Source organism: Miscanthus floridulus, chromosome 8, assembly GCF_019320115.1.
Source record: "Miscanthus floridulus cultivar M001 chromosome 8, ASM1932011v1, whole genome shotgun sequence".
Taxonomy (NCBI): domain Eukaryota; kingdom Viridiplantae; phylum Streptophyta; class Magnoliopsida; order Poales; family Poaceae; genus Miscanthus; species Miscanthus floridulus.
In genome coordinates, this window is record NC_089587.1 from 90,302,382 (window position 1) to 90,326,303 (window position 23,922).

Below are 23,922 nucleotides of genomic sequence, written 5' to 3' on the forward strand. Positions count from 1 at the left end.
GTGCACGAGGACCAGCCCACCAGTCGCGGCGTGCTGTGCTGCGCTGCAGACTGTCGCTGTCGCCGTGCACGCCGTGCGCAGGCGCACGGCAACCAGAACATAGTGTTTGTTTGTTTGTTTTTTTTTCCTTCACGACCACACCACACTTGAGAGGCATTTTGGCACGCATGAGGCATTGAGGCCTCGATCTCCCTACTACTAGCTCTACAAGGAACGCTCGACCGTTGCCATGCTGCCACGACAGAGATTCTGTGACCTCAGCTCGTGACGATGACGATGACGCCCCGGCCGGGTGGTAGCTGACGTGCTGTCAGATATTCAGGCAGACTAATAACTTGTCTATTTGACGCTCCGCGCTCGACAAAACGGAATCGAGACCCTGGCACGGCAGATGGCACGCGATTCCGATCCGTCCATTGCGAATTCCCGGTTGCAGTACAGATGCAGAGAACAACAGTGCAACAGAATAGATCTGATCTGATCTGTGGACTTTGGGCGCCGGCGGGCCGATGCAAAATAAATATCGCCGGTCGTCTAGTGCCCGTGCCACTCGAGCACTCGACCTGCATGCACTGAAAAAAGGCTATCCTTTTTACCTGCTACTACTAGCAGATATGGAAGATTCCAATTCCCGGCCAGGATAACAGGAGGTGGTTCGAAAATTCGGGTTCGCCTTCGCCTTCGCCTTCGCGTGGTGAGTGAATGTGGTTCGGCGTGCTTTTGCTTGCCCAGGAATCGGAATCGATCACCCGTCGAGCTGGCGGAATCGCGCCTTGCCGTTGGCGAAAACTCTGCCTGTAAGGAGGATCGGTTCTGTTATTCGCGCGCGCTAGTCTAAGGTTACTGCCACCATCCAGAAGCAAAAGCTTGCAAAAGCCAAGTGGCAGGTGTATAAGCAAGGGAGATGGAACGAGCTCGCGTCGTCGTCGTCGTCGCGCACTTGCACATCCATCGATCCATGCCTTGGAAATGAAATGGGGAAGAAAAGAAAACGAACACAAACTAACAGCTGAGTGTAAGGGGTGTTTGTTTTCTACAAGTCCTCTTAAAATTCCTGTTACATCGAATATTTAGATACATGGAGTATTAAATATAGACTAATTACGAAACTAATTACACAACTTGCGACTAATTTACGAGACGAATCTTTTAAGTCTAATTAGTTCATGATTTGACACCGTGGTGCTACAGTAAAATGTACTAATGACATATTAATTAGGCTTAAAAAATAATCTCGCAAATTAGCATCTATCTATGTAATTGGTTTTATAATTAATCTATATTTAATGCTTTTTATTAGTATCTAAATATTCGATGTGATATGGATTTTATGAGCCACCGGCATGCGCGCGCGCGGGGTGAGGCGACATGATGGTTCTCAGGGAATCGGAGCACTGAAGCCGCTCGCAGTGGAGGATGGCATGGTGCACGTGTTCTATCCTACTACTCCGTAGTCCCGTAGATTTGTAGCAGCAAGCCAGCAACCAATGCAAACCGAGAGCCAGCTAGGAGCCAAGTGCGTTCTGCCTGCTTCTCCACAGGCTTCGCATTGAGTCGCTGTCGTCAAGAGTCTCTACCACTTCGCATTGCGTTCAGTTCAGACTTGAGAGGATTCTACCACTGCGCTGCATGTGACGATATTCTCCCAGCCAGAGCCAGCTGCCAGCAGGTCGAGCGGTGGCACGCACGGATGATGCACCAGCTGCTGCTGCTGCAGGTCACTGCGATGCAACTCGCTGTCCGGGCACAATGAAAGTTGGCTTTGCCCCGCCGTCGCCGTCGAGAAATTCTCCCGGATTCGCGAGCATGCAGCTGGACGATACATATCTCCATCTCGTGCGCCAATTCCGGCCGGACTCTCTACCATCTTGTCTTGAAAACAAAGCAGCAACCAGCCAGATTCTCAGATGGGTTATATCTGATATTGTGCAGCTAGCTCGAAAGGCGTGGGCTTGCACTTTCGCTTCGCTTTTCTGTTTTCTCTCCTCTCTCTCTCTCGAGCGGCCAAGAGCACGCTGTCTGTGAGCACTGCTGCGATTTCTTCTCGATCCAAAATCCAAATGGGTGATGGACATTCATCTCATGGAGCAAGACCTTAGCCCTGTTTGAAATGCACGAGTCTGAATTGCGCTGGAAATTCTCCCGACGAGTCATCTCAAATTCTCAATCCATCCGTACCTGTAGCTGGTATGAACCGGACCGTACGTCGGTCCAATGAATCCAAGGCACGCACGGACGGGCGTGGTGGATTTGGATTCAGTTCAGAAATCGGCACTGTCCCGATTTCCCGAATGTGATGAAGAAGAAAGTAACTGAAAGTTCCTTTCCGTCACCAACTGAAACGGATAAACTACTAGTACAACAGTTGACCCCACAGTGCGTGACGTGGCCCAACCCCGTACCCTCGCGCCATTTACGGATAATGAACCGCCGCGTGACGTGGCTCGCCTCGCGCCGATCTGTGACCTGTCCCCGCCCTCTCCTTATCCATCCAACGCACGGCGGCAAGGGTGCCCCCCGTCCGGCGGCCCGCCACGTCACAGGACAGGCAACAGGTCACCTACTGGCCGCTGTGTGGTGCCAACTGCCATCACGGAAAGGCTGGCGTTGATCGTGACGTGGCATGCGACGAGGTCCGCGCCGGCCGCCGCGGCCTGCGGAGCGGCTCGTCGGAAACGGCCCTAGGACGGAGCGGGGCCACGGTGGCACGCGACGGACGACCTGGACCGAACAAGACGATGGCACAGGGCATGGACTCCACGAGCTGCGGAGGTCATGATGGCCTGGTACCTAACGTACCGGGCGTTGCAATTCCAATGCTTGGGTTAGCTTACTGCTCCCTAATATAAGAGATCTAGAAGTTAAAACTACTACCAAAATTCCGAGCCCTCGATCCCCTCTTTCCTCTGTCTCTTCTTGGTAGAAAATATTGAAACTCCTTTTAAACTTAGCGTCATTCAAACGAACATTGTTAATTAAGGAAATAATAATAATCGGCTACTCTCTCTCCATCTTAATTAGTGAGGGCAATATGGTATTGTATTTTTCTTTTACGAAAGTAGTAGTCTTCCTCTCTACTTTATACTAAAATTCCCTCCCTATTAAATTGTAAGGACTTTTATTAAATATAAAGCTTTTAATGTGTCTAGACACTCACTATGTCAAAATACATATCAAAAATTATATTTTAAAAATGACAAAACGAGTTATAACTTGAAATTAAGGAAGTAATTTTTAAAAGGAAGTTCAAGTAGGTCACTGAGGTGCTAAGGCTGTCTTTCAACGGATGACCCATATGGACACCCAAACACAAAATAGGTCCTGGAGGGTACTGTATTAGCCTCCAATAGAGTACCTATATACGAGACACATTTTAGGTTGCAGCAGAGGCATAACCCAAATATGAGTATCCTCTCTCCTGGAGACTCATTTGCATAAATGATTCTCTTTTGAGTTCTGTTGTTGGAGAAGACAAAAAAAATAGGTATTGACCACTTTGTCTGTAGCGCTACCCAAACATGAAATGTGTCTTGTATTTTGGGTGATATTGTTGGAGATAGTCAACTTTTATCTTTTTCCCTAAGAATTAGGTATACTTATCCAACTATACTGTTTTAAAATTTATCTGATAACTAAGAATCCATCTTTTGACTCCTTTTTAAGTTTTAGCCGTATTCACTCCATGTGTCCCAAATATAGTAAAATGTAGGGTGTGTTTTGTTTTGTTAAAGCAATTCTTTAACCGACAACTACTACATTAGTAGATACTTTTATGATATAAATTTAAGTTATTGGTTTTGTATTCGCAAGTACTTATTAATCCTCATGAAAAATTTTCCTTTTTAAAAAATACATTTTTTGAAAAGCAAAAGTATTTGGAGATGTGGAACGCTGCACCCAAAAATACCCCGCCATGTCCGTACATAGACCATGGCTCACAGAGAAAGATACGTTCACAATGCATGCCTCTCGCCGTCTTAAAAACCCCTGCCACACTTGTGAATTGTGATAGGCTAATGCAGTCTACTCGTTTGTTGGTTTCAGTTAGGGTTTGTCAATCAGTCAACAGTGTTTTTCTCTCACGACAAACTAGTACCAGTCGGACTTATCAGCCTAGAAATCAACCAGCGAACAGGCTCATAACCTATTTACATACTCTCTCAGTTTCTAAATAGCTGTTGCTCTCGCTTTTCGAGGAACAATTTTGACTAAATATATATAAATAAATAATAATATTTATAATATAAAATTAATATCATTAGATAGATCATTGAATTTATTTTTATAATAAATTTATTCGGAGATACAAATGTTACACATATTTTTATAATAAACTTACGATACGGAAAACAAGAGCGAACGGAGAGGGAGTAATAAGTATGACAAATTTCTCGATTTTATAGTAGAAAATAAAAAGAAAGAAAGAAACAAAGAAAGAGTAAAATTACTCGCGGGAGGAATCTGCATCCGAAAAGATCCCGCGACATCCGTTTATAGACCGCAGTCTGCCTTCGTAGCACAGCACGACCAAAGGCAACTGGGCGGCAGCTGCCTTTACTCCCGCCCGTGTCCCTCGCCCCCCTGTCCGCGCTGCGCCCTCCGTCGCCGGCCTCCCCGCGCCGGTGTTAATGGAAACGGCCCGGCGTTTCCTTCCCACTGCCCCCCTCCCCTCCTCCTCCTCTCGCCTGGTCTCTTCTTCTCTACGACTCGCAGCTTCGCCGTCGCCGCTCTTCTTCTCCTTCCCCAACAGATAAAGCGGGTGGGTTGGCTTGGAAGCCTTGCGGTGGAGACGGTCTCGGATCCAACGGAGGCACGCGGATTTGCCGCCATGGCAAGGTGGGGGGAGATGGTGGAGGAGGACGACGACGACGAGTACGCTAAGCTGGTCAGGAGGATGAACCCGCCGAGGTATACGTATACAGATATACACGACTGCTCTTGTATGTATAGTTGTCTACTATTGCTCATGCCGTTTGAATTTCTTTACTGTTCTTTATTTAAAATTAAAAATTTTGGTTTGTATTTTTATGGTTGTGACTTCGTGAGGACGGTATTCTTCTCCTCGTCTACGGTTTGGTCTGCGTGTTGATCTTCCTCTTTCGTTTGTTCCAATCGATATCTAAAGCTATTTATTTATTTTTAATAATAGCAGATTAGATTTTTTTTTTGGTTTGGAATTGGAACCTATCAATTTTACATCCGTTTTCTCAATCGCTCCAAGGATTCCACTTTATTATTAATAATCAGTCGTAGGATTCCACTGGATTATTCTGCGTCACTTAGGAGCTAGGATTGAGTATATTGTGTGTTGCTAGCTAACTTGTGGATCCAACGAGTTCATGTATGTATTTCTTAACTTAAATTACTTAGTACCACAAATCCTTTCTAACACCTCAATCCATATTTTTCACTTCGAAGAATGAATTATAGTTCATGTTGTTCTGTACATGGCCGCCGTGATCTCCTTTATTCTTTGCCCTTATTCCTACCACAACCACTTTGATGTTGTCTAAAGAAGACAAGGAGTCCTTTCAGATTCATCTCTCCTTTTGTCAAAAGCTATATGGAATCCTTGATTCCCTACATGCTGCTTCTTCATGATGCTTTACTAACTACTATACAAACTGCCCCTCTAATCAACTTCCAAACTTAGAACTTTTGCTACTAATAGTCTGTCCTAGATGATCTTGAATGTTGCTTGTTGCCAAATGCTCATCGCCTACTGTGCTGATTCTTGCAGAGTGGTCATTGACAATGACGCGTGTGACAACGCAACTGTCATCCGGGTGAGATTGGACTTCACTTTCATTTGGGACCATACTGCTAACTACATTTGAGTATTTAGCTAACGCCTAACCGCACTACCTTTGTACTAGATATTAATTGATAAGGGGTGGACCTTTTCTTTCTTGCCAGGTTGATAGGGTCAAGAAGCATGGCATTTTACTGGAAGCAGTTCAAGTCCTTGTCGATCTCAACCTCGTCATCACCAAGGCTTACATTTCTTCGGACGGAAATTGGTTCATGGATGGTACTGCTTATATATCCTTTTAGTTTTTTAAATGAAATTTGACTTGCAACTGGCAGTAATAAGTTTGGTTGTTTGACCTGTCATGATGAATTTATTTGTTTTCTTGGTTCACGTCGTGTTCAGTGTTCAATGTGACCGATCAGGACGGGAGTAAGCTTCAGAACATGGAGGTCATTGACCATATTCAGAAAGTAAGCATGCTGCATTTACTGCTAATCTCTGATGTTTCCACAAGACGCCTTACCCTTGTGGTCTTCAACAGTGCCTGGAATCAGACGGCTACCTTGCGCCTCCGGCAAACGGACCGATGGGCGGCTTTGCACCGCCGGCAGAAGACCAGTTCACCTCCATCGAGCTGACCGGCGCGGACCGCCCGGGCCTCCTCTCGGAGGTGTGCGCCGTGCTCGCCGCCCTGAGCTGCAACATCGTGAAGGCCGAGGTGTGGACGCACGACAGGCGCGCCGCCGCGGTGATCCAGATCACCGACGAGTCCACCGGGCTCGCCATCCACGACGCGGGCCGGTTGTCCAGGGCGCAGGAGCTTCTCTGCAACCTGATGCAGGGCGACGGCACGTGCAACCGTGGCGGCACGGGCGTGTCTGTGGGCGCCGCACGCGCGGAGAGGCGCCTGCATAAGCTGATGCTGGAGGACCACGGCGGCGGCGGTGGCGAGAAGGCTGTTGGCGGCGGCGAGGAGAGGGGTGGCTGTGGCAAGGCGAGGCCCAAGGCCGCCAAGGTCGTGGTGATGGACTGCACGGAGAGGCAGTACACGGTGGTGATCCTGCGGTGCAGGGACCGGCCGAAGCTGCTGTTCGACACGCTGTGCGCGCTCAACGACCTGCAGTACGTCGTGTTCCACGGCATGGTCGACGCCGAGGGAGCCAGCAAGGAGGCCTACCAAGTATGCTGGCTGGCGTCGTGTTTTTTTGACCGGCAGCTCATGCTCAATGCTCACCGCTCCTGGCGTGGTTGCAGGAGTACTACATCCGGCACGTCGACGGCCACCCGGTGCGCTCCGACGCCGAGCGGACCCGCCTCGTCCGATGCCTGGAGGCCGCCGTCGAGAGGCGCGCGTCCAACGTATGAACTCCCTCCATCCATCCCTCGTCGACCCATCAGCATCGCCTTGCATGCCAGTAACACCATTGTTCACGACTGAGCAGGGGCTGGAGCTGGAGCTGGAGGTGAGGACGGAGGACAGGATGGGCCTGCTGTCGGAGATCACGCGCGTGTTCCGGGAGAACAGCCTCTCCATCATCCGGGCGGCGATCACGACCAAGGACGGCAAGGCGGAGGACACGTTCTACGTGTCGGACACGTACGGCAACCCCGTCGACGGCAGGACCATTGACGCGGTGGGCGAGCAGCTCGGGCACGCCGTGCTGAGGGTGAAGCGCAGCCGCAACGACGCGTCCGTCAAGGCCGAGGCCGAGGCCGGCGCGGTGTCCGTCCTGGGCAGCCTGCTCAAGGGCTCGTTCCAGGGCCTCAGGCTCATCAGATCCTACTCATAAACCGTAATCCAAGAACTCTAATTAGTTACACAAGATCTGGGCATTGTACATAACTCTGATTAGTTACACAAGACCTGGGCATGGGCTTTGTATATAACTCTGATTAGTTAGTTACACAAGACCTGGCCATTGTACATATATAAATCTGATGTAGGTTAGGAGATAGTGAAGTAGCAGGACATGGTTCTTGGCTTCTTGCATTGTACATTTGCGCAGTCAATCACATATCATTACAAGTGCTACAGTGAATATAGCAATACAAGTACAGGGTAGCAGAAATCAAGCCATTTCATCTGGCTTGGGAGGAAAACCTTCAGCTACATTCTTGCGTACTATGGAGGTCAAATCGTGCAAATCAGTGCCAATTGCCAGCAGCAACACATGATAACATGACACAACTTATTGTAATTCTAAACTCGTTACAGGCATAAACATAAACAGGAGATTCATAACCATTATAGAGTCACATGATCTAGGTAACAAAAACTTGGAATTCTTACATGTCTTTCTAGCATGGTTGGTCTCTCAGGAGCAAAACTCTCAAAACTAGATCTGACAACCACTATGATTGCACACGATCGCAAGGAGTACAAGATAAATTTAACAGGGCGTGACTTAGGTCATCCGCTGGGCAGCTTCCTTGGCAAGCAGCTTTTCCCTGGCCTTGGTTTTCGCCTGTGATTTGGAGCCCATGATACCACCACCCCACTTCTTCCTGACCTCATCAAACTTGTCGTTGAAGTTGGCCTAGGAGTGAGTCAAGTTCCAGTCAGTACACAAGTCAATAGAACACAAATTGGATTCTGAGAAAAAAGAAATCCATAACATCCAACCTTAATAGCCTCCAGGATCTTGCTGAACTCAAGCTTGTCCTCATTCTTGACGGTGGTCAGGCAAAGAACAGATGCGGTCTTCTTGTGAACAATCTACATGAAGTTATTCATTATTAGGACACTTTTGGCAAGCCCTTCAACACTTATAACAAGCAAAAGAAAGTTGGATGGGTTAATACCGATCCAAGGCGTGCTTTTCCCTTGACAATGCAGTATGGAACCTCCATTTTCCTGCAAAGGGCTGGAAGCCACACGACCAGCTCAATTGGATCAACATCATGGGCTATGACAACCAGTTGGGCCTTGCTCTGCAAAAAGAAGAAATAAGTAAACAAAGTATATAGTTTTATTGCCAGAGGCACCACTCTGCTATCAACCTATCACTAATCACTAATCACTAGAAGAAAACAACCATAATGGCACACACACACCTGCTCAATGAGGTAAGTCACATGGTTAAGGCCATACTTCACAACAATTGGTTTCTTTGCCTCAACAGTTTTCCCCTCATTTTCAGCCTGGGCCCTCTTCAAAAGCCTCTCCTTCTTGGCAGCTTGGTCCTCAGGGCGGTACTTAAGAAGCATCTTGAACAAGTTTGTTGCTGAAAAGGAAGATCAGGTAGAAGACAAGTTATAACAAGAACAAATGTATTAAAAGTACCATATAGCTTGAAATTTTAATTCTGGCAAAGAGATGACAAGAACCAAAGGTCTACCATATCACATATTTTAAAAGCATATATTTCCAACACTAGCCTGTATTAGTATAGATTCCACTGTGGCAAAATTTGACGCAAGGTTAATTTGTGGGTTGATAGTGTCACAAAGATTCACCTAGACATCTAAGGTTGAAAACGGACGGAAAATATCCCGTTCCAACCCGTTCCGTTTTCTACTTCCTTCCGTCCGTTTTCGTATTTGTGGGATCCCGTTTCCGTAAACGGGAAAGGGGGTTTTCCGTCCGTTTCCACGAGATCCCGTTTTTATCCAGAATTGACCCGTATTTATTCTGTTTTTCATCCCGTTTTCAATCTATGTGAGATATGTCTAGAAATTGATATGTTCATAAACCTACTAATCACAAATTATGCATTTTAACACATGGTATACTAGTGAATATTGGACCGATAATTTCGTACGTGTATATTATTTTGTGCCTTTGTTCATGTATACTCAAGAATATTTGATCATGTTATTCTAACTTATTTTTCCGGCTCTCCGTCCGTATTTGTCTGTTTCCGTATATCCCCATCTGTTTTTAATTCCGTTTTTTCGCCGAACCCGATCCCGTTTCCGCTAAAAATATAGAAACGGAAATGGGAGAGGAGTTTTTCCGCCCGTTTCCGTCCGTTTTCATCCCTATAGACATCTGTGGACTATAAACTTCATCTATTGGGAGTAAACTATGGCCAAGTTCAAAATTGCCTGCACTACATATTTCAGTATTTTATAAATATTTGCTAAACCTACAAGAATTTAATGTCCTCGATCAGCACTTTAAATATCTTCAATGGTAAAATAAACTAGTAACAAACATGTTTACTTATACGGCAAATAGAAAATTTGATAATTTAAGTTTAAGAAATGTTCTTTCCAATGCTACACAAGATAAATAAACACTGTTAAAACCTAATATCCAGAACACATGTAGCCTATTATCTATCCACTTCATCTTCATTTATGATACAAACACTCATATCCCAAATGATTGCTCGATGCATCACTCCCAAAAAATTACCCAATTACCTAGCAAATTGCATTCTTAAACTAACCAAACAATTCCTAGTCAGTAACCAAAACTTTGGCAGTGCTACTCCACGGTTGATGCTATTAACATCTCGACAAGTTAAAGTGGGCAAACCTTCTTCAAGCCTTGATCCTACTACGACCACCCTGCTATAGCAATGGACGGAACGAGGATCGTACCAAGGTTCTTGTCGAGGGTACGGGTGAACTGGTTGAGCGCTGGGGGGACCTTGAGGCGCTGCTTGAGGATGCGGCGCTGGCGCTGGATGCGCACGACCTTGGGCCACTTGACGAAGCGATGGAGGTCCTTCTTGGGCGGAAGGGCGCCGCCGATCCCGAACTGCTTCGGTCTCTTCTCGAACAGCGGGTTCGTCACCACCTGTGCCAACCAAACGCATAAACAAATCAAACCAAGCACGAAATAGCAAGCCAACAAACAACAAGAAGCACGGTAGATTGCACGGATCAGGGGCATACCGCCTTCTTCTTGGCGGGGAGCGGCGCCTTGCCGCCTCTCTTCGGGGCCTGCAAGACTAGACGATTAGCTAGATCATCAAACAGTAGTAGAACCTAAGACTCGTCGTTCAAGATCCATGGCAGCAAAGCTTAAAAGTTTCGCGAGATCCCTTGGAATTCCATTGGCGAACACAGCGAGAGGGAATTCCATTGGCGAACACAGCGAGGAGGCAGAACAGGTGAGAGGAAGCAAGAGAGAGGGGCGCGTACCATTTTGCCGGCGGCTGCTTCGGGCGAGCGGGGCGACGGCGGGGAGGAAGCGGCTGGGCGAATGGTGGCGGCGACGCGAGCTAATTTGAAGCCGGGCGGCGGTTTTATAGGAGCGTCTTCCGGGCTACGTGGTCGCGTCTGGAACGTCGGATGCGGCGTGATGGAGGCTTGGTGGGCTCTTACCCGTCCGTCCTGCGGATTAGGGTTTTGGCGGTCACGTCTGGGCCAGACGGCCCACTCAGGTTGAATGCGGCCGTGTTAGTTTGCAAAAAAAAAATGGGGCCGTGTTAGACAGGCCGGGCCGGAAGTGTTACTGGACTGGGCTGAATAACCTGTCTCTCCGCCGAGAAAATCACTGTCACCGACGTGACGTGACACGACGCCGGCGTCCAAGCGGCCGGCCGGCTGGCAGGAAGAGGGCACCTCATTTCCTCCGCCGTGGACGTGGAGGCTAGTGTAAGCTCACCGAAAGGTGGGCCCGCGCTGTAGCCTGTCTACTTCGGTTGCCACGTGGCCTATGTCTTGCGATTGCGAGCAGGTAGGTCGCTCTCCGGGTGGACTCAGTACCACCAACCCGCAACCGCCGCGCCCCCGTTAATCACTCCCCCCGAGTTCTCCGATTTTTTTCGAATTCCCCCAACTGACGGCCACCTCAAATGGAAGGGGATCTCGATCGCCTTAATTATTGCTGAAACCTGCCGGAATCCAATGAGGTAGTACTCCTATTTGCGTTCAGACCCTACACATAGCCGCCATTTGCATCTGCAGTTCAGTAGCAGCCCCGTTCGGAGCCCAGCCAGATACACACGGCAGACGACGACGCCCCGCCCCACGACGGCGAGGGCAAACAGCCGCCGCCGCACCCTCGTGACAGGTAACCCCACCCCACTCCTCCCCTTCAGTCCCCCCAATTGCTCATCGCGATCTCGCGCTTCGGTTGCACGCGGCGGCATTTACCGCCACGCGGATCTGGGCTGGTAGTCCCGTTTTCAAGTGTTAATTCGTTAGCGATTAGGGCGTGGGAATTGCGTTGTTCTCCCGCGGTGGATCTAGGGGTGGTAATGGAGAGCTGCCGGAGTGAGGCCTTCCCCCGCCGCCGTCGACGGGGTGGGTAACAGCAGCTTTCCCTCCGTAGGAGTCGCGTCGCGTTTCGACTATAAGAGTCGAGACGCGTCTCACTTCTCCGCATACTCTGCTCGTAATGGTAGTGCTTCTGGACCGTAGGGACTTCCACTTTGTGACCGGGGTCTGATTGAACCCAATTCTTCACTTGATCAATCAGTTACTCCTGGATTTATGTGCTGCGTGGTTTGCTTAGGTTCTACACTTCTACATGTGGCGCGATGTTGATAAGTTGCCAAACATTTCTGGCTCTCTTGAGTGTGCCGGTCACTGTAAACTAGGTCGTCCAATACTTGTGGAATTTTGTGTAGGGAGAGCTCACAGGTATCCACACTGTAGTGGATTGGATTATCATTTGTCAGATTGTACTGTTGTGACTTGACTAGCTGTGGATGATTACTGATCTCATGGAACCATATGAATTTCAGCTTCCATTAATTATGTTTTTTGCACTGTTGTTTTATTACTTTATCATTGTTCCATGGACTGGTGGTTGACTACACTCTGTGCTATCTATTTGTTATGGAAAATGCTCCAAACAATCACCAGAGATGCCCTTTTAACTATTTTATAATCTCCACCTGTTAGGAATGGACTGACACTTGTTCATTTTGTTCTTAAGTGCCTTTTTTTCTGCCAATAATCCACATGCAGGTTACAAGGTGTGAAAATGTCAGAAAGGGCTTTGAAAGATCTCAATATTTCTCAATCAGCAGACCTGGAGAACGGAAAAGACAATTCTGTGAAACCCTGCATCACCAAGCCTATGTTGAATGGCAACAAATGTGCCAACAAGGAAGAAAAGGCTCCATCTGCTTGCCAAGATGCTGTGACTAATGGAAATGAGGCTGTAATTGCAGATGTGGAGTACATTGATTCTGAAAATCTTGTAGATCTCCCAGATGTCAATGGAGCTCTAAGTGTATGGCACTGGTTTGCATGTTATGATATTTTATTGGACAGATGGGTTTCTCTTTGTTTGTTGGATGTAGTCAGAGCTGAGTTTAATCGTTTCTATTTTGTTTTTCAACAGACCTTAGCGAAAAGGTTGGATTCAAAGGACTGGGTTATGACATGTGAAGCTCTCAACAATGTTCGTCAGTTGGCAATGTATCACAAGGAACGATTGCAGGAGCTTCTGTAAGTTTTTCCCCAGCATATATGCAGAAAAAATTGTATTCCCGTTTAGACAATCCTTCTGATATCTTCTGGAACCACTTATCCATGCCAGTGGTACAGAATCGCATATCTCCTTTATTAATTGTTCAGTACAAACTGTTTGAATTTCAGGGAGCATCTAGTTCCTCTTATCGTGAAATCTGTGAAGAATCCAAGAAGTGCTGTATGCAAAACAGCACTAATGACTTGTGCTGACATCTTTAAGGCCTATGGTGACTTAATGGTTGACTCAATTGATCCACTGGTGAGTATTCCTATTCATTTAAAATTTCTTCTATTAACTCTGAGGTTTCTGAAAACATCCTTCTTCTTTTTTGTCTAATACATTCACAGCTAGTACAACTGTTTCTGAAGGCTTCACAAGATAAGCGATTTGTCTGTGAAGCTGCTGAGGCGGCTCTTATATCGATGACAAATTGGATCTCCCCTTTACTACTGTTGCCAAGAATGCAGCCTTACCTCAAGAACAAGAATCCGCGGATTCGAGCAAAAGCATCAGTTTGTTTCAGCAAGAGTGTACCTCGCCTTGTAAGTGAAATTTCTTGCCTGAAAATTTTGTACAGTTGCAGCTTCTCTAGTCCCAATTCTTAGTATAAAAGAAACATAAAATAGGACTTTTATTATTTAATTCAGATTATAGTTTCCTTATCTGATGTACCAGGTGATCAATCAAGTAGTTGTTAATGTTTTAGTTTCCTTGCATACTAGCCTTCTCCGTCCAATATATTCCAGATCTTTTTAGTTCTTTTAATACTTTGTATATTCTAAACATTAAATCTCCTAAGTCATAAAGTGGAGCTGGGTGGTAGCCAAATAATTAGGTAGTTGACATGTTAGGGGTTTGATGGTTTAGAATATTGTGATGGAAGATGCATAGTTAGCTGTAGGTTTTATCAGCCTGTTCGTTTGGCTATGGCTTGTCGTAAACGATCGTAAATTTTCAGCCGGAACAATATTTTTCTCACATAAACCAGCCAGCAGTACTTCTTTACAAACCAGCAACGATATGAACCAGCCAACCGAACAGGCTGTATGTCTTCATGCCTTAACTCATACTTGCTGTCATCTTCAATAGCACAACAGTGGTTGGAGGTTGAAAATATCAATTTTGTGTACTGTAGATCTACATGCGTTAGTCAATATTTTTGTTGTCCTCGTGTCTAATTTGAGGTTATATAATGTTTTTCTTTTTGTCTAGGATGTGGTGGGAATCAAAGAATATGGTATGGATAAGCTCATCCAGATTGCGGCAACCCAACTTAGTGACCAGCTTCCGGAATCAAGGGAGGCTGCTCGCAACCTGGCACTGGAACTACAAGCATTCTATGAGAAGTCTCAGGCCTCAACTTCTAACGAACATGAGGGCGAGCCTTCTGCCTCTCCTGATGCTGAATCATGGGAGGCTTTCTGCCAGTCCAAGCTCTCTGCATTAAGCGCCCAAGCCATCCTTCGTGTGACCTCTACTACTACAAAAGAGGGTGTGACCTCTACCACTACAAAAGAGGGTGTCACCTCTGCCCCAAAAGAAGGCTTGGCTGTGGGTTGCTAGCATAAGCCACAAGGAGAGATTGCGATTTTTTTCACCCCGTTCACTTTCTTGCTGTACATGCTTTTGGTTGGTCCTTCGTTACATCCAGTCGTGAAAAAAAAAATTCATCGGTTCAGGAATTCAGGTGTGACCACGGTGTTAATATTGGCGTGAGATATATCCATTATAGTTGACTGTACAATCATTTCGTTCCACTACTTGGTATTGATTGGTCAAGCAATGTAGATTTTGTTCCATGGTTCAGTTTTATATGCAACAGTCTTTTTTCTTTCGTTCCTGTGCTGGTTCTGTTATTTTGAAGGAAATGACGTTTTTTGTGTTTCAGAATTTGATGTTGATTCCTGTATCTGGTAGAGTAATCACCTACAGCATGCGCATCAAAGTGAGAACCCCTGGTGTTGATTTGACGCGAAGATACCTACGGCAGAGTATGCCACGTCCCAGTAATGACATTGTTATGCCGGTGCGCGTTGGTGGCCTGAGACTTGACATGGTTATCGTCTGGTTCTGCTGACAAAACTTGCCTCACCTCGCCTAGCGAGGAAGGCAACACGAAAACATGTTTGGATTATTTGTCCATCTGCTTCAATAGCTGTGCAGGTACGCTTTTCTTGCTAGATGAGGAGAGCCAGATTGTGTCATCGGGATGGGAAAGGTTAGCCTCGCCTGGCTAAGCAAGAAGCAAGGTTCGGCAAAACTTGCCCAGCATCCAAACGTGCCCACGTCTCTTGCCGCGTCTGTACGGGCATGTGTATTTTGCTAGCTTTGTCGTAATCAAACTATCTAAAACCAAACTAAATAGACATACTATAAAAATATATTCTACAATAAATATAATACACTTATTTTTGTAAACATTAGTATTTTTCTATAAATTTGATCTAACTTAACATGGATTGATTCTTTTTTTCTATGGAAGTTACTTTGTTTATATGAACGCCGGGAATTCACGTGATGCTCGCAAGAAAATTCGGAAAAGAGTTGCGATTTTGGAACCGGGAAAAGAATGATTTCCTTTTTCTTTTCCATAATTAATAATTACGTAAATTAAACTTCCGTTCGAGCTGACTCAACTAGTGCGACGAATAAAAGTTCTGACCTAACCAAATCTAAAAAATTTGACTCTAACACAATAGCCGGTAGGTACAGGCAAAAGATTGACTCAACGTTAGGTAGGAATCAAATTTCAAGAATAAACAAACGGAACGACTAGCGCCCGGACGTTCGGACGGACGGGGCGTCTATCCACCCGTGCCTGTAAGTAGTTTCGCGCGCCCATGCACGGCCCGCGTCAGCCCGATCGTCACCGGCATGGAGAAAGAGGGGGAGGGGGCAACAGATGCACAGTCGTCGCCGGAGGAGGGAGAGACATTGATGCGAGGAAATAGAAAAGCAAGGAGGGAGATCCAACATCCGATTAACTTTTGAAACATCTAGATGCAACACTTGCAATATACGTCTGAAGGCAGATGAAACACTCAAAACATGCATATGAAACACTTGCTGCAATACCAGATCTACTTTTGAAACATCCAGATGAAACACTTGCAACATACGTACAACATACGTACGGAAACAACTGAAACACTTGGAACATACGTCTGAAACACTTGCAAAAACATATGCAACGTCCAGATGAAACATTTGCAAACATATGTCTGGAAAAACAGATGAAACATTCAGAACATACACTTAAAACATGCGTATATAGCCATTGCAACATGTGCAACATTCCGATCAATATTTGCAACATCAAGATGAAACACTTGCAACATCCAGATAAAAACATTTATAACACTTAAAACATACACGCTTGCAACATGGACTTTCAACGCAATGTCATCTTGTTGCTTGGACGAATAGAGGCTTGTCGTTGTAGAGCTCGATGCCAGCGCGGAGGTCGGCGACGGCGCATGAAGCTTGTCGTGCAGCGGCGTGGGCAACTCACGGACGGGACAGCTTCACACAAAGCTCACCCCCCTTGCTGGCTCACCGGCTCAGTGGAGGCGGCCACATCTCGCTAGACCGGTGGAGGCGGCCGTGGCGAGTAGACAGCGCAGTGGAGCATGCCCCCGGGGGCTGAACCTGAACACAACTTCCCTACACGGTAGGGGAGCATGTGGATGACACACTCCGTGACCTCGGCCGCAACATCTGAAAGCTCTAGTTTGGTTTTGGGAAATTGATGAAACCCTAAGTGCTAACCTAGTTTATCAAGTGATCATGAGATAGGTAGCACACTCCAAGTGGTGAAGCAAATAAAGATCATAACATGATGATGATACCATGATGATGATCAAGTGCTTGGACTTGGAAAGAAGAAAGAGAAAAATAAAAAGCTCAAGGCAAAGGTATAAACCATAGGAGCTATTTTGTTTTGGTGATCAAGACACTTAGAGAGTGTGATCACATTTAGGTTTGATAGTCGTACTATTAAGAGGGGTGAAACTCGTATTGGAATACAGTTATCAAAGTGCCACTAGATGCTCTAACTCATTGCATATGCATTTAGAATCTAGTGGAGTGCTAACACCCTTGAAAATGTTTGTGAAAATATGCTAACACATGTGCACAAGGTGATACACTTGGTGGTTGGCATATTTGAGCAAGGGTGAAGAAGATAGAGTCGAAGAGGAGTTAGTCGTGCTGGTTACAGAGTGACCGGACACGTCCGGTATGGTGACCGGACACGTCCAGTATTTAGCGATAGACTCAGCGACCGGATGCATCTGGTGTGAATCAGAAAAGGCAGTATACGGCAGAGCAGCCAATCGGACGCTGGCAGCGTCCGGTCCGGTATCACCAGATGCGTCCGGTCGGGCAAGGATGCTTACTGTACTCCACCGGATGCTGAGGCTCAGCGTCCGGTCATTTTCTAATAGACGCGTCCGGTCAGCCTGGTGGCTTACTGGACTCGACCAGACTCGGTGGCTCAGCGTCCGGTCATTCGTAGTTCTACGTTCGGTGTGAGTGTCCGGTCGTCGGCAGATGGGTAGCAATGGCTCTGTTGTTTTGAACTAGACACATGGCAGTCTGGGAGCTACCAGACACGTCCGGTATGCCAACCGGACACGTTCGGTATTCACGATCGGTGTGTCCGGTGCTGCATCTGGTCAGTTGGACCGGAGCGTCCGGTCAGCCCGTGTTATGCCTAGTGAAGGGGTATAACGACTCTATTTCATGGGGGCTTCTATTTAAGCCCCATGGCCGGCTGTAGCTCATAACCTTTGGCCATTTTCATTGACATAGCAACCTTGTGAGCTTAGCCAAAGCCCTCCCACTCATCTCCATCATTGATTCATCATCATAGTGAGATTGGGAGTGAATCCAAGTGCATTGCTTGAGTGATTACATCTAGAGGCACTTGGTGTTCGTGTTTTGCTGTGGATTTCGCTTGTTACTCTTGGTGGTTGCCGCCACCTAGATGGCTTGGAGCAGCGAGGATCGTTGAGCGGAGGGTGGTGATTGTCTCTGGCTTCGATCCTGGTGATTGTGAGGGGTTCTTGACTTTTCCCCGGCGGAGCGCCAAAAGGCACTCTAGTGGATTGCTCGTGGCTTGTGTGATCCTCATCTTGTGTTGGTTGTGCGGCACCCTATTGAGAGTTTGGCATGTGAAGCCAGTTAGCGCGTGAACCTCCAAGTGAGTGAATCACCACAACGAGGACTAGCTTGCCGGCAAGCAAGTGAACCTCAGTAAAAAATCATTGTGTTCATCCTTTGATTCTGAGGTGATGGTCTTCATTGATATTGATTCTTGTGATTGATTAGTTCTCTCCTCGACATGGCGGTATAACTATCTTGCTTACTCTCTTTACATTACCGCAAACTAGTTGTCAAGCTCTTTAGTGTAGCTAGTTGTGAGAGCTTGCTTGCTTGGTTAGTGTGGCTCTTTAGTTAGCCTTTGAGAGCACACTAACATTGAGTAGTGTCATAGCTATTGTGTGAATAGATACTATCTAAACTAGAATTGTGGTAGGTGGCTTGCATTTTGAGTAGGCTAGCGCAACACTTGCTTTGCCTCATAATTGTCTAACCATTTTGTTAAGTGTTGTTGTAGAAATTTTTATTAGGCTATTCACCCCCCCTCTAGCCATTAGGACCTTTCAACATCCAACAAGATGGACGGTGACACAGCGTGTTCCTAGACTCGACCAGCCACGCGCTTTAGGCTTCTCCGCCTCAAGCATCGTGAATGGCAAAAATCTCTACCAGCGACATGAGCACTCAGCGCTTGCATCATAGCTACTCTCAACCAGCTGAGATTTTATACCTAACCATCAATGAATTTCTTCTGAGCCTAGAGATCGCGACACGCCTTAATAAGCGCACATCAAGGAGACACTCTAACGATGCGCGCGCGCCCAAGAAACCTATATTGATCGGCGTGTGCCCGACGACATGGTTCACTCATGGGGGCTACACCGCAACATACCGCGCATCGATGCCCACCGGGAAGATCATCACAATCCAAAGAAAAAGGGGACGACTCAAGGCACGCGTCCGCTGGGCCTGTCCTATGACACCACGGTCATGAAAATGGCGTCGTACCAAGCCAAAATACGCGGGTCGATCCCCAGGCAAGGTCACGACTACAACATTCAAACGAACGGATCAACAATGGATGCGCGAAAGAAAAAGAAGCACAAAACACCAACTGAAGAATCTTATTCATCAAAGGACCCTAGGTACAACCTAAGGCCCTCGGCCACTGCTATGAAGGATGTCCTCCACATCCACAGCGGCCACAATGGCGGTAGCAGTCGCAGCAAAGCCACCGACCATCTCCGTTCGCTCTACCTAGCTGGCATGGTCCGGGAACCCGAGTGCCACCTGACGAAAATCCTGGCCGGTGCGGAGCTATAGGGTAGCGAGCGCAACACCGACTCCTTGATGGATTCTGGCCACAACCGCACGTTCACTGTCCTCCATCAGAAAAACATCTTGGAGGCGAGCTTCCTCTGTCTCATGGTGGGAGGCCACCAGCAGCTCCTCCAATGCTGGCGACGAGGGGGCGTGAAGATCATAAGGAAATCAAGAATGACAAATGATGAGTGGGGCAACAAGACATAGAATCATCCTTACCCACGATGCGGACCTGGGTCGCCGGCTGTGAAAGCACGAAAGAGGCAGACGAAATGTCTTGTGGATCTCGTTGTGCTACCATAGCCCATGGACCGAAGAAGAAAGGGAGGACAGGGGGAGAAGATGTCAAGTTCCCAATGATTTCATGAGGAACTAACATCTTTGTCGCTTCTCACCTCCCCGCCCGCAAAATCCCTTCTAGCACCTGCTATTAAGGGATGCTACGCTAGCTCCTAGCCACCATCAGCTACTCCCAACAAGGTGCATGACTAAGAACCACATGATTCCCCCTAAATGCACAACCCTTGGCTCCTCACCATCTCCTCAAATACCTGGCCATTCTGGGAAGTCTAAGATAGCACGAGTCCACAGCCGCGAATGGTCCGAACGAAAGAAAAACACCTACTTATAAGGCCCAAAGGTGAACCAAACGGCTTGGGACCCCCACACCGCATGGCGCACCACGGAAGGTCATAACCAAATCCAGATGCCCACGTAAGGGTAGAGGAGTCAGGACCCTCCCAAAAGGAAAAACTATAACAGGGTCGACACTTAAGTCACGAACTCCAAAACATGATACACTAGCGTGGCAGGGCTCGTCAGTCACGTACCACATCGTCAGGACATCTTGATGGAACAAAACGCAACAACCACCTACCATGTTAAATATGCTAGCCCACAAGGGGTCGAGCGGCGAAGCTTGGAAAAGCCACGACCATGAGCCCGTGCTCTAACGCACACGCGTACCAGCACTTTCATGATCACTTCATGATTGCACAAATGCTCGGAGGCTACTATCGGGGTTGTAACCCCGGGGTGTCTTAAGGCACCGATTAGTTAGCAGGCCATGTGGCCCACAACACAATGGCTCACGAAGGCCTAAACGACCGAGGCCTAGTGAAAGTCGAGTGGAGCAGGCCAGGCACCAAATATGGGGTCAGCCCTGACCCATCTTAGTCACACGGCGCTCGAAAGACACATGACCTCTCCCCATCATGACCCCCAAAATGGATGGGGGTGGTCAAGCGCAGCTAAGCGTGCCTGCTCTGACAAGAGCAAGAATGCCACACTAACCCCACAAGGACCAAGGGAACAGCGGTCACCTCGGCCTGGTCAGACACCATCCTTGTGCCACGCCGCACCAACAAGACAACACCGTGCCACGATGGCAACAGGTACGGTACCCACCATCCAAATACATACCGAGTAGATACTTATACGATCCCACCCACTACGAGATGAGATCCATGACAAGGGGATCGACAAAAAAAACCATCCAAACTAGCAAGATGCCATGACCACGATGATCAGGGTCGAGGCCCTTGGCCAAGCAAAGCGACCAAAGCGATTGATGATCCAGGGCAACTACCTACTTTGGGTACGATGCCCTTAGGAACCAGGAGACGATGATGAAGGCCATGACACATGCCGCATTGCACATGATTGCTGACAAACCACCAACAAGGCTATAGTGCCACCATGCCCGGCATAGTACTGCCATGCCATGCCCTGCCACAACATGGCCAAAAGACCATGACGATAGCCACGACCAGATGTGCACCAGAAGATGGCAAAGCTTGAAAGCCAAGTTAGCTAGGCCTTCCCTCAGGCGCTCGACCCCTTGGTTGGGAGAACCTCCTCTTTGTACAAGCCCTGGCCCTGAACTCTATATAAGGACCACCAAGGCAAGACGGTTCACATCCTCTACCATTCCATTCACTCACCATTGTAGTAGGGCTCCTAGAGCTTCTCTTTGGGTAGCCCTTCACCTAGCATAGGTCCTTCCATCTCTTTCACCATTCTTGCACCCCCATTGTAAGAACTTCAGAGCATTCAAACGAGGAACACACACTCGATCATCTCTGAGACTAGACATAGGGCTCTGGCCTAAACCAGTATAAATCCTCGTGTCTATTGGATGCTACTATCGTCTTCCTAGAGCAGCATGACAATTGTATAAGTTTACTAGTCCGGTTTACAAAACACCTACAGTTGGCACGCCAGGTAGGGGACAGTCGCGCACTCTCGATTGTTGAAAAGGAAATGATGGCTCCCTGCACTTACGACGGACTTGCTCTTGGCGCAGCCCTCGACGGCCACATCCGCTTTGGAAGCCTTGAGTTCACCAACATCAACAAGCCAACTCCCGTTGACGGTCTTCTCCCTAGCCAAACCTTGCACTTTGGGGACTTAGACTTCGTGGCCGACCGCCTGGGTCAGTTGTGACTGAGCGAAGAGAATGCGGCTTTGCCGCACATCTCGATGCCTGATCATGGACCGGCCTAAGCCGGTCCTGCGATTATTGACTCCGATGCGCTAGCATGCCGAGTCGATGCCTATCTCGGGGTGAACCCCATGCCAAAGTTGAGCCGATGCGTGTTTTACATGTTGGCAAACGCTTTTGCCCAACTCTCCAAAGGTGGGCCCCTACTGCCAGAGGCCAAATTCTAGAACCCTAGCACTCCACTGTCCTTCAAAATGAGGGCCATGATCGTGCTCTTTGAGCAAGAGCTAGCCAGGCGCAATGGCCAAACAATGACGCTAGATTCCCCTGGGTTCATGGGAATGATGGAGCGAGACCTAGAGTCCCTCTATGACTTCTTGCTAGCAACCCCTGAGAGCACAAACTCTGAGTCTGATTCTAAGGGGAGTTGCCCTCCATTGAGGGAGTGCAACATGTTGCACCCTTCAAAGGATGGGGCAGCGTCAATAGAGGACGTAGAGGATGATGCCTATCCGATCCCCTACACCCCTAGGGAACAGGCCGAGTATGACCAGGAGCACCTAGAATGAGCTAGGGCACGGGAAGCTGATCAGGCCAACGCATGTCGTGACTATGGATGCCCTAGCCCGTAACACCTCGATGCTGAGGGCACGTGGGCATGGGCACACCGTGTGTATGATCAAATCCAATAGGGTAAGAGCGAAATGCCAGTCATCCCTTGAGCTAGCCAGAACATCATGGCTAAAAGCTCTAGTTTGGTTTTGGTGAATTGATGAAACCTTAAGTGCTAACCTAGTTTATCAAAGTAATTATGAGATAGGTGGCACATTCCAAGTGGTGAAGCAAATGGTGATGATCATGATGATGGTGTGACCATGGTGATGATCAAGTGCTTGGACTTGGAAAAGAAGAAAGAGAAAAACAAAAAGCTCAAGGCAAAGGTGATATCCATATGAGCTTTTTGGTTTGGTGATCGAGACACATAGCGAGTGTGATCACATTTAGGATCGATAGCCATACTATTAAGAGAGGTGAAAATCGTATCAAAATGCGGTTATCAAAGTGCCACTAGATGCTCTAACTCATTGTATATGCATTTAGATTCTAGTGAGTGCTAACAACCTTGAAAATATTTGTGAAAATATGCTAACACACATGCACAAGGTGATATACTTGGTAGTTGATACATTTGAGCAAGGGTGGAGAAGTTGGTGAGATGAAGGAGGTGATTGTCACTGAAAAATAGTGACCAGATGCTAGTCACGTAGTGACCAGACACACCTGTGCTGAGTCCGGTCCTTTATAAATTTTGTGGCGCTCTTGGGCTTGGTCTGGTGGTTGACCAGATGCAGCACAGTCATTGTGACCAGACGCACAGGGCCTGTGTCCGATCACAAGTGATGTAGGCTAACATGGTGGCACTTAGTGAGTAGAAGGAGGACCTAACACTTGGTGCGTCCGGTCAGGGCAGACCTAACGCGTTCGATCGGCATTTGGATGCTCTAGAACCTCTCTGGAGTTGGCCTGATGCATGGAGGCTGTTCTAATTGATGTGTCCAGTCATTCTTTGGTGGCACGTGGGTGTGCATAGATCTAACGTGGAGGTGGCATGTCCGATCACCCTATGTGGCGTCCGATCATCACTTAAGCTAACTCGTGAATGAAGTAGCAGTTGGTGATCAGCGACCGAGATTGAACCGAGGGGCAACGTGGCAGCCATCCGTTGATAGGATGTTGGCTGGGTGCGTCCGATTGTTTTGATCGGCGCGTCCAAGCAGCGCGTGATAGGCAGCAGTGTTGATCCCAATGACTCTTTTTTTGTGGGGGCTTCTATTTAAGCCCTATGGCTGGCTCATGCTCACTCTCTTGGCCATTTGCATTGACATAGCAACCTTGTGAGCTTAGCCAAAGTCCTCCCAC

General features: G+C 47.6%; 3 protein-coding genes across 3 annotated transcripts; 2 read left to right on the top strand and 1 right to left on the bottom strand.

The window, feature by feature from the left end:
• The first annotated feature begins 4,537 nt into the window (after positions 1–4,537).
• Positions 4,538–7,786, top strand: LOC136476933 (ACT domain-containing protein ACR6-like). The gene is made up of 7 exons (XM_066474916.1): positions 4,538–4,908; positions 5,741–5,786; positions 5,917–6,031; positions 6,155–6,222; positions 6,294–6,932; positions 7,007–7,111; positions 7,195–7,786. Exons 1-7 carry the CDS (start codon positions 4,829–4,831, stop codon positions 7,540–7,542), a joined length of 1,401 nt encoding a protein of 466 aa, XP_066331013.1. The 5' UTR covers positions 4,538–4,828; the 3' UTR covers positions 7,543–7,786.
• A 184-nt stretch (positions 7,787–7,970) lies between these two features.
• On the bottom strand, positions 7,971–10,963 carry LOC136476935 (large ribosomal subunit protein eL8y-like). The gene is made up of 7 exons (XM_066474918.1): positions 10,847–10,963; positions 10,598–10,645; positions 10,301–10,499; positions 8,807–8,976; positions 8,555–8,683; positions 8,376–8,468; positions 7,971–8,289 (listed from the first exon to the last, which is right to left on the bottom strand). The coding sequence occupies exons 1-7, from the start codon at positions 10,847–10,849 to the stop codon at positions 8,158–8,160; spliced, it is 774 nt and encodes a 257-aa protein (XP_066331015.1). The 5' UTR covers positions 10,850–10,963; the 3' UTR covers positions 7,971–8,157.
• Positions 10,964–11,477: 514 nt separating this feature from the next.
• LOC136476934 (uncharacterized) lies at positions 11,478–14,945 on the top strand. The gene is made up of 6 exons (XM_066474917.1): positions 11,478–11,720; positions 12,623–12,890; positions 13,002–13,108; positions 13,259–13,391; positions 13,481–13,675; positions 14,346–14,945. Exons 2-6 carry the CDS (start codon positions 12,639–12,641, stop codon positions 14,694–14,696), a joined length of 1,038 nt encoding a protein of 345 aa, XP_066331014.1. The 5' UTR covers positions 11,478–11,720; positions 12,623–12,638; the 3' UTR covers positions 14,697–14,945.
• Positions 14,946–23,922: the final 8,977 nt, after the last annotated feature.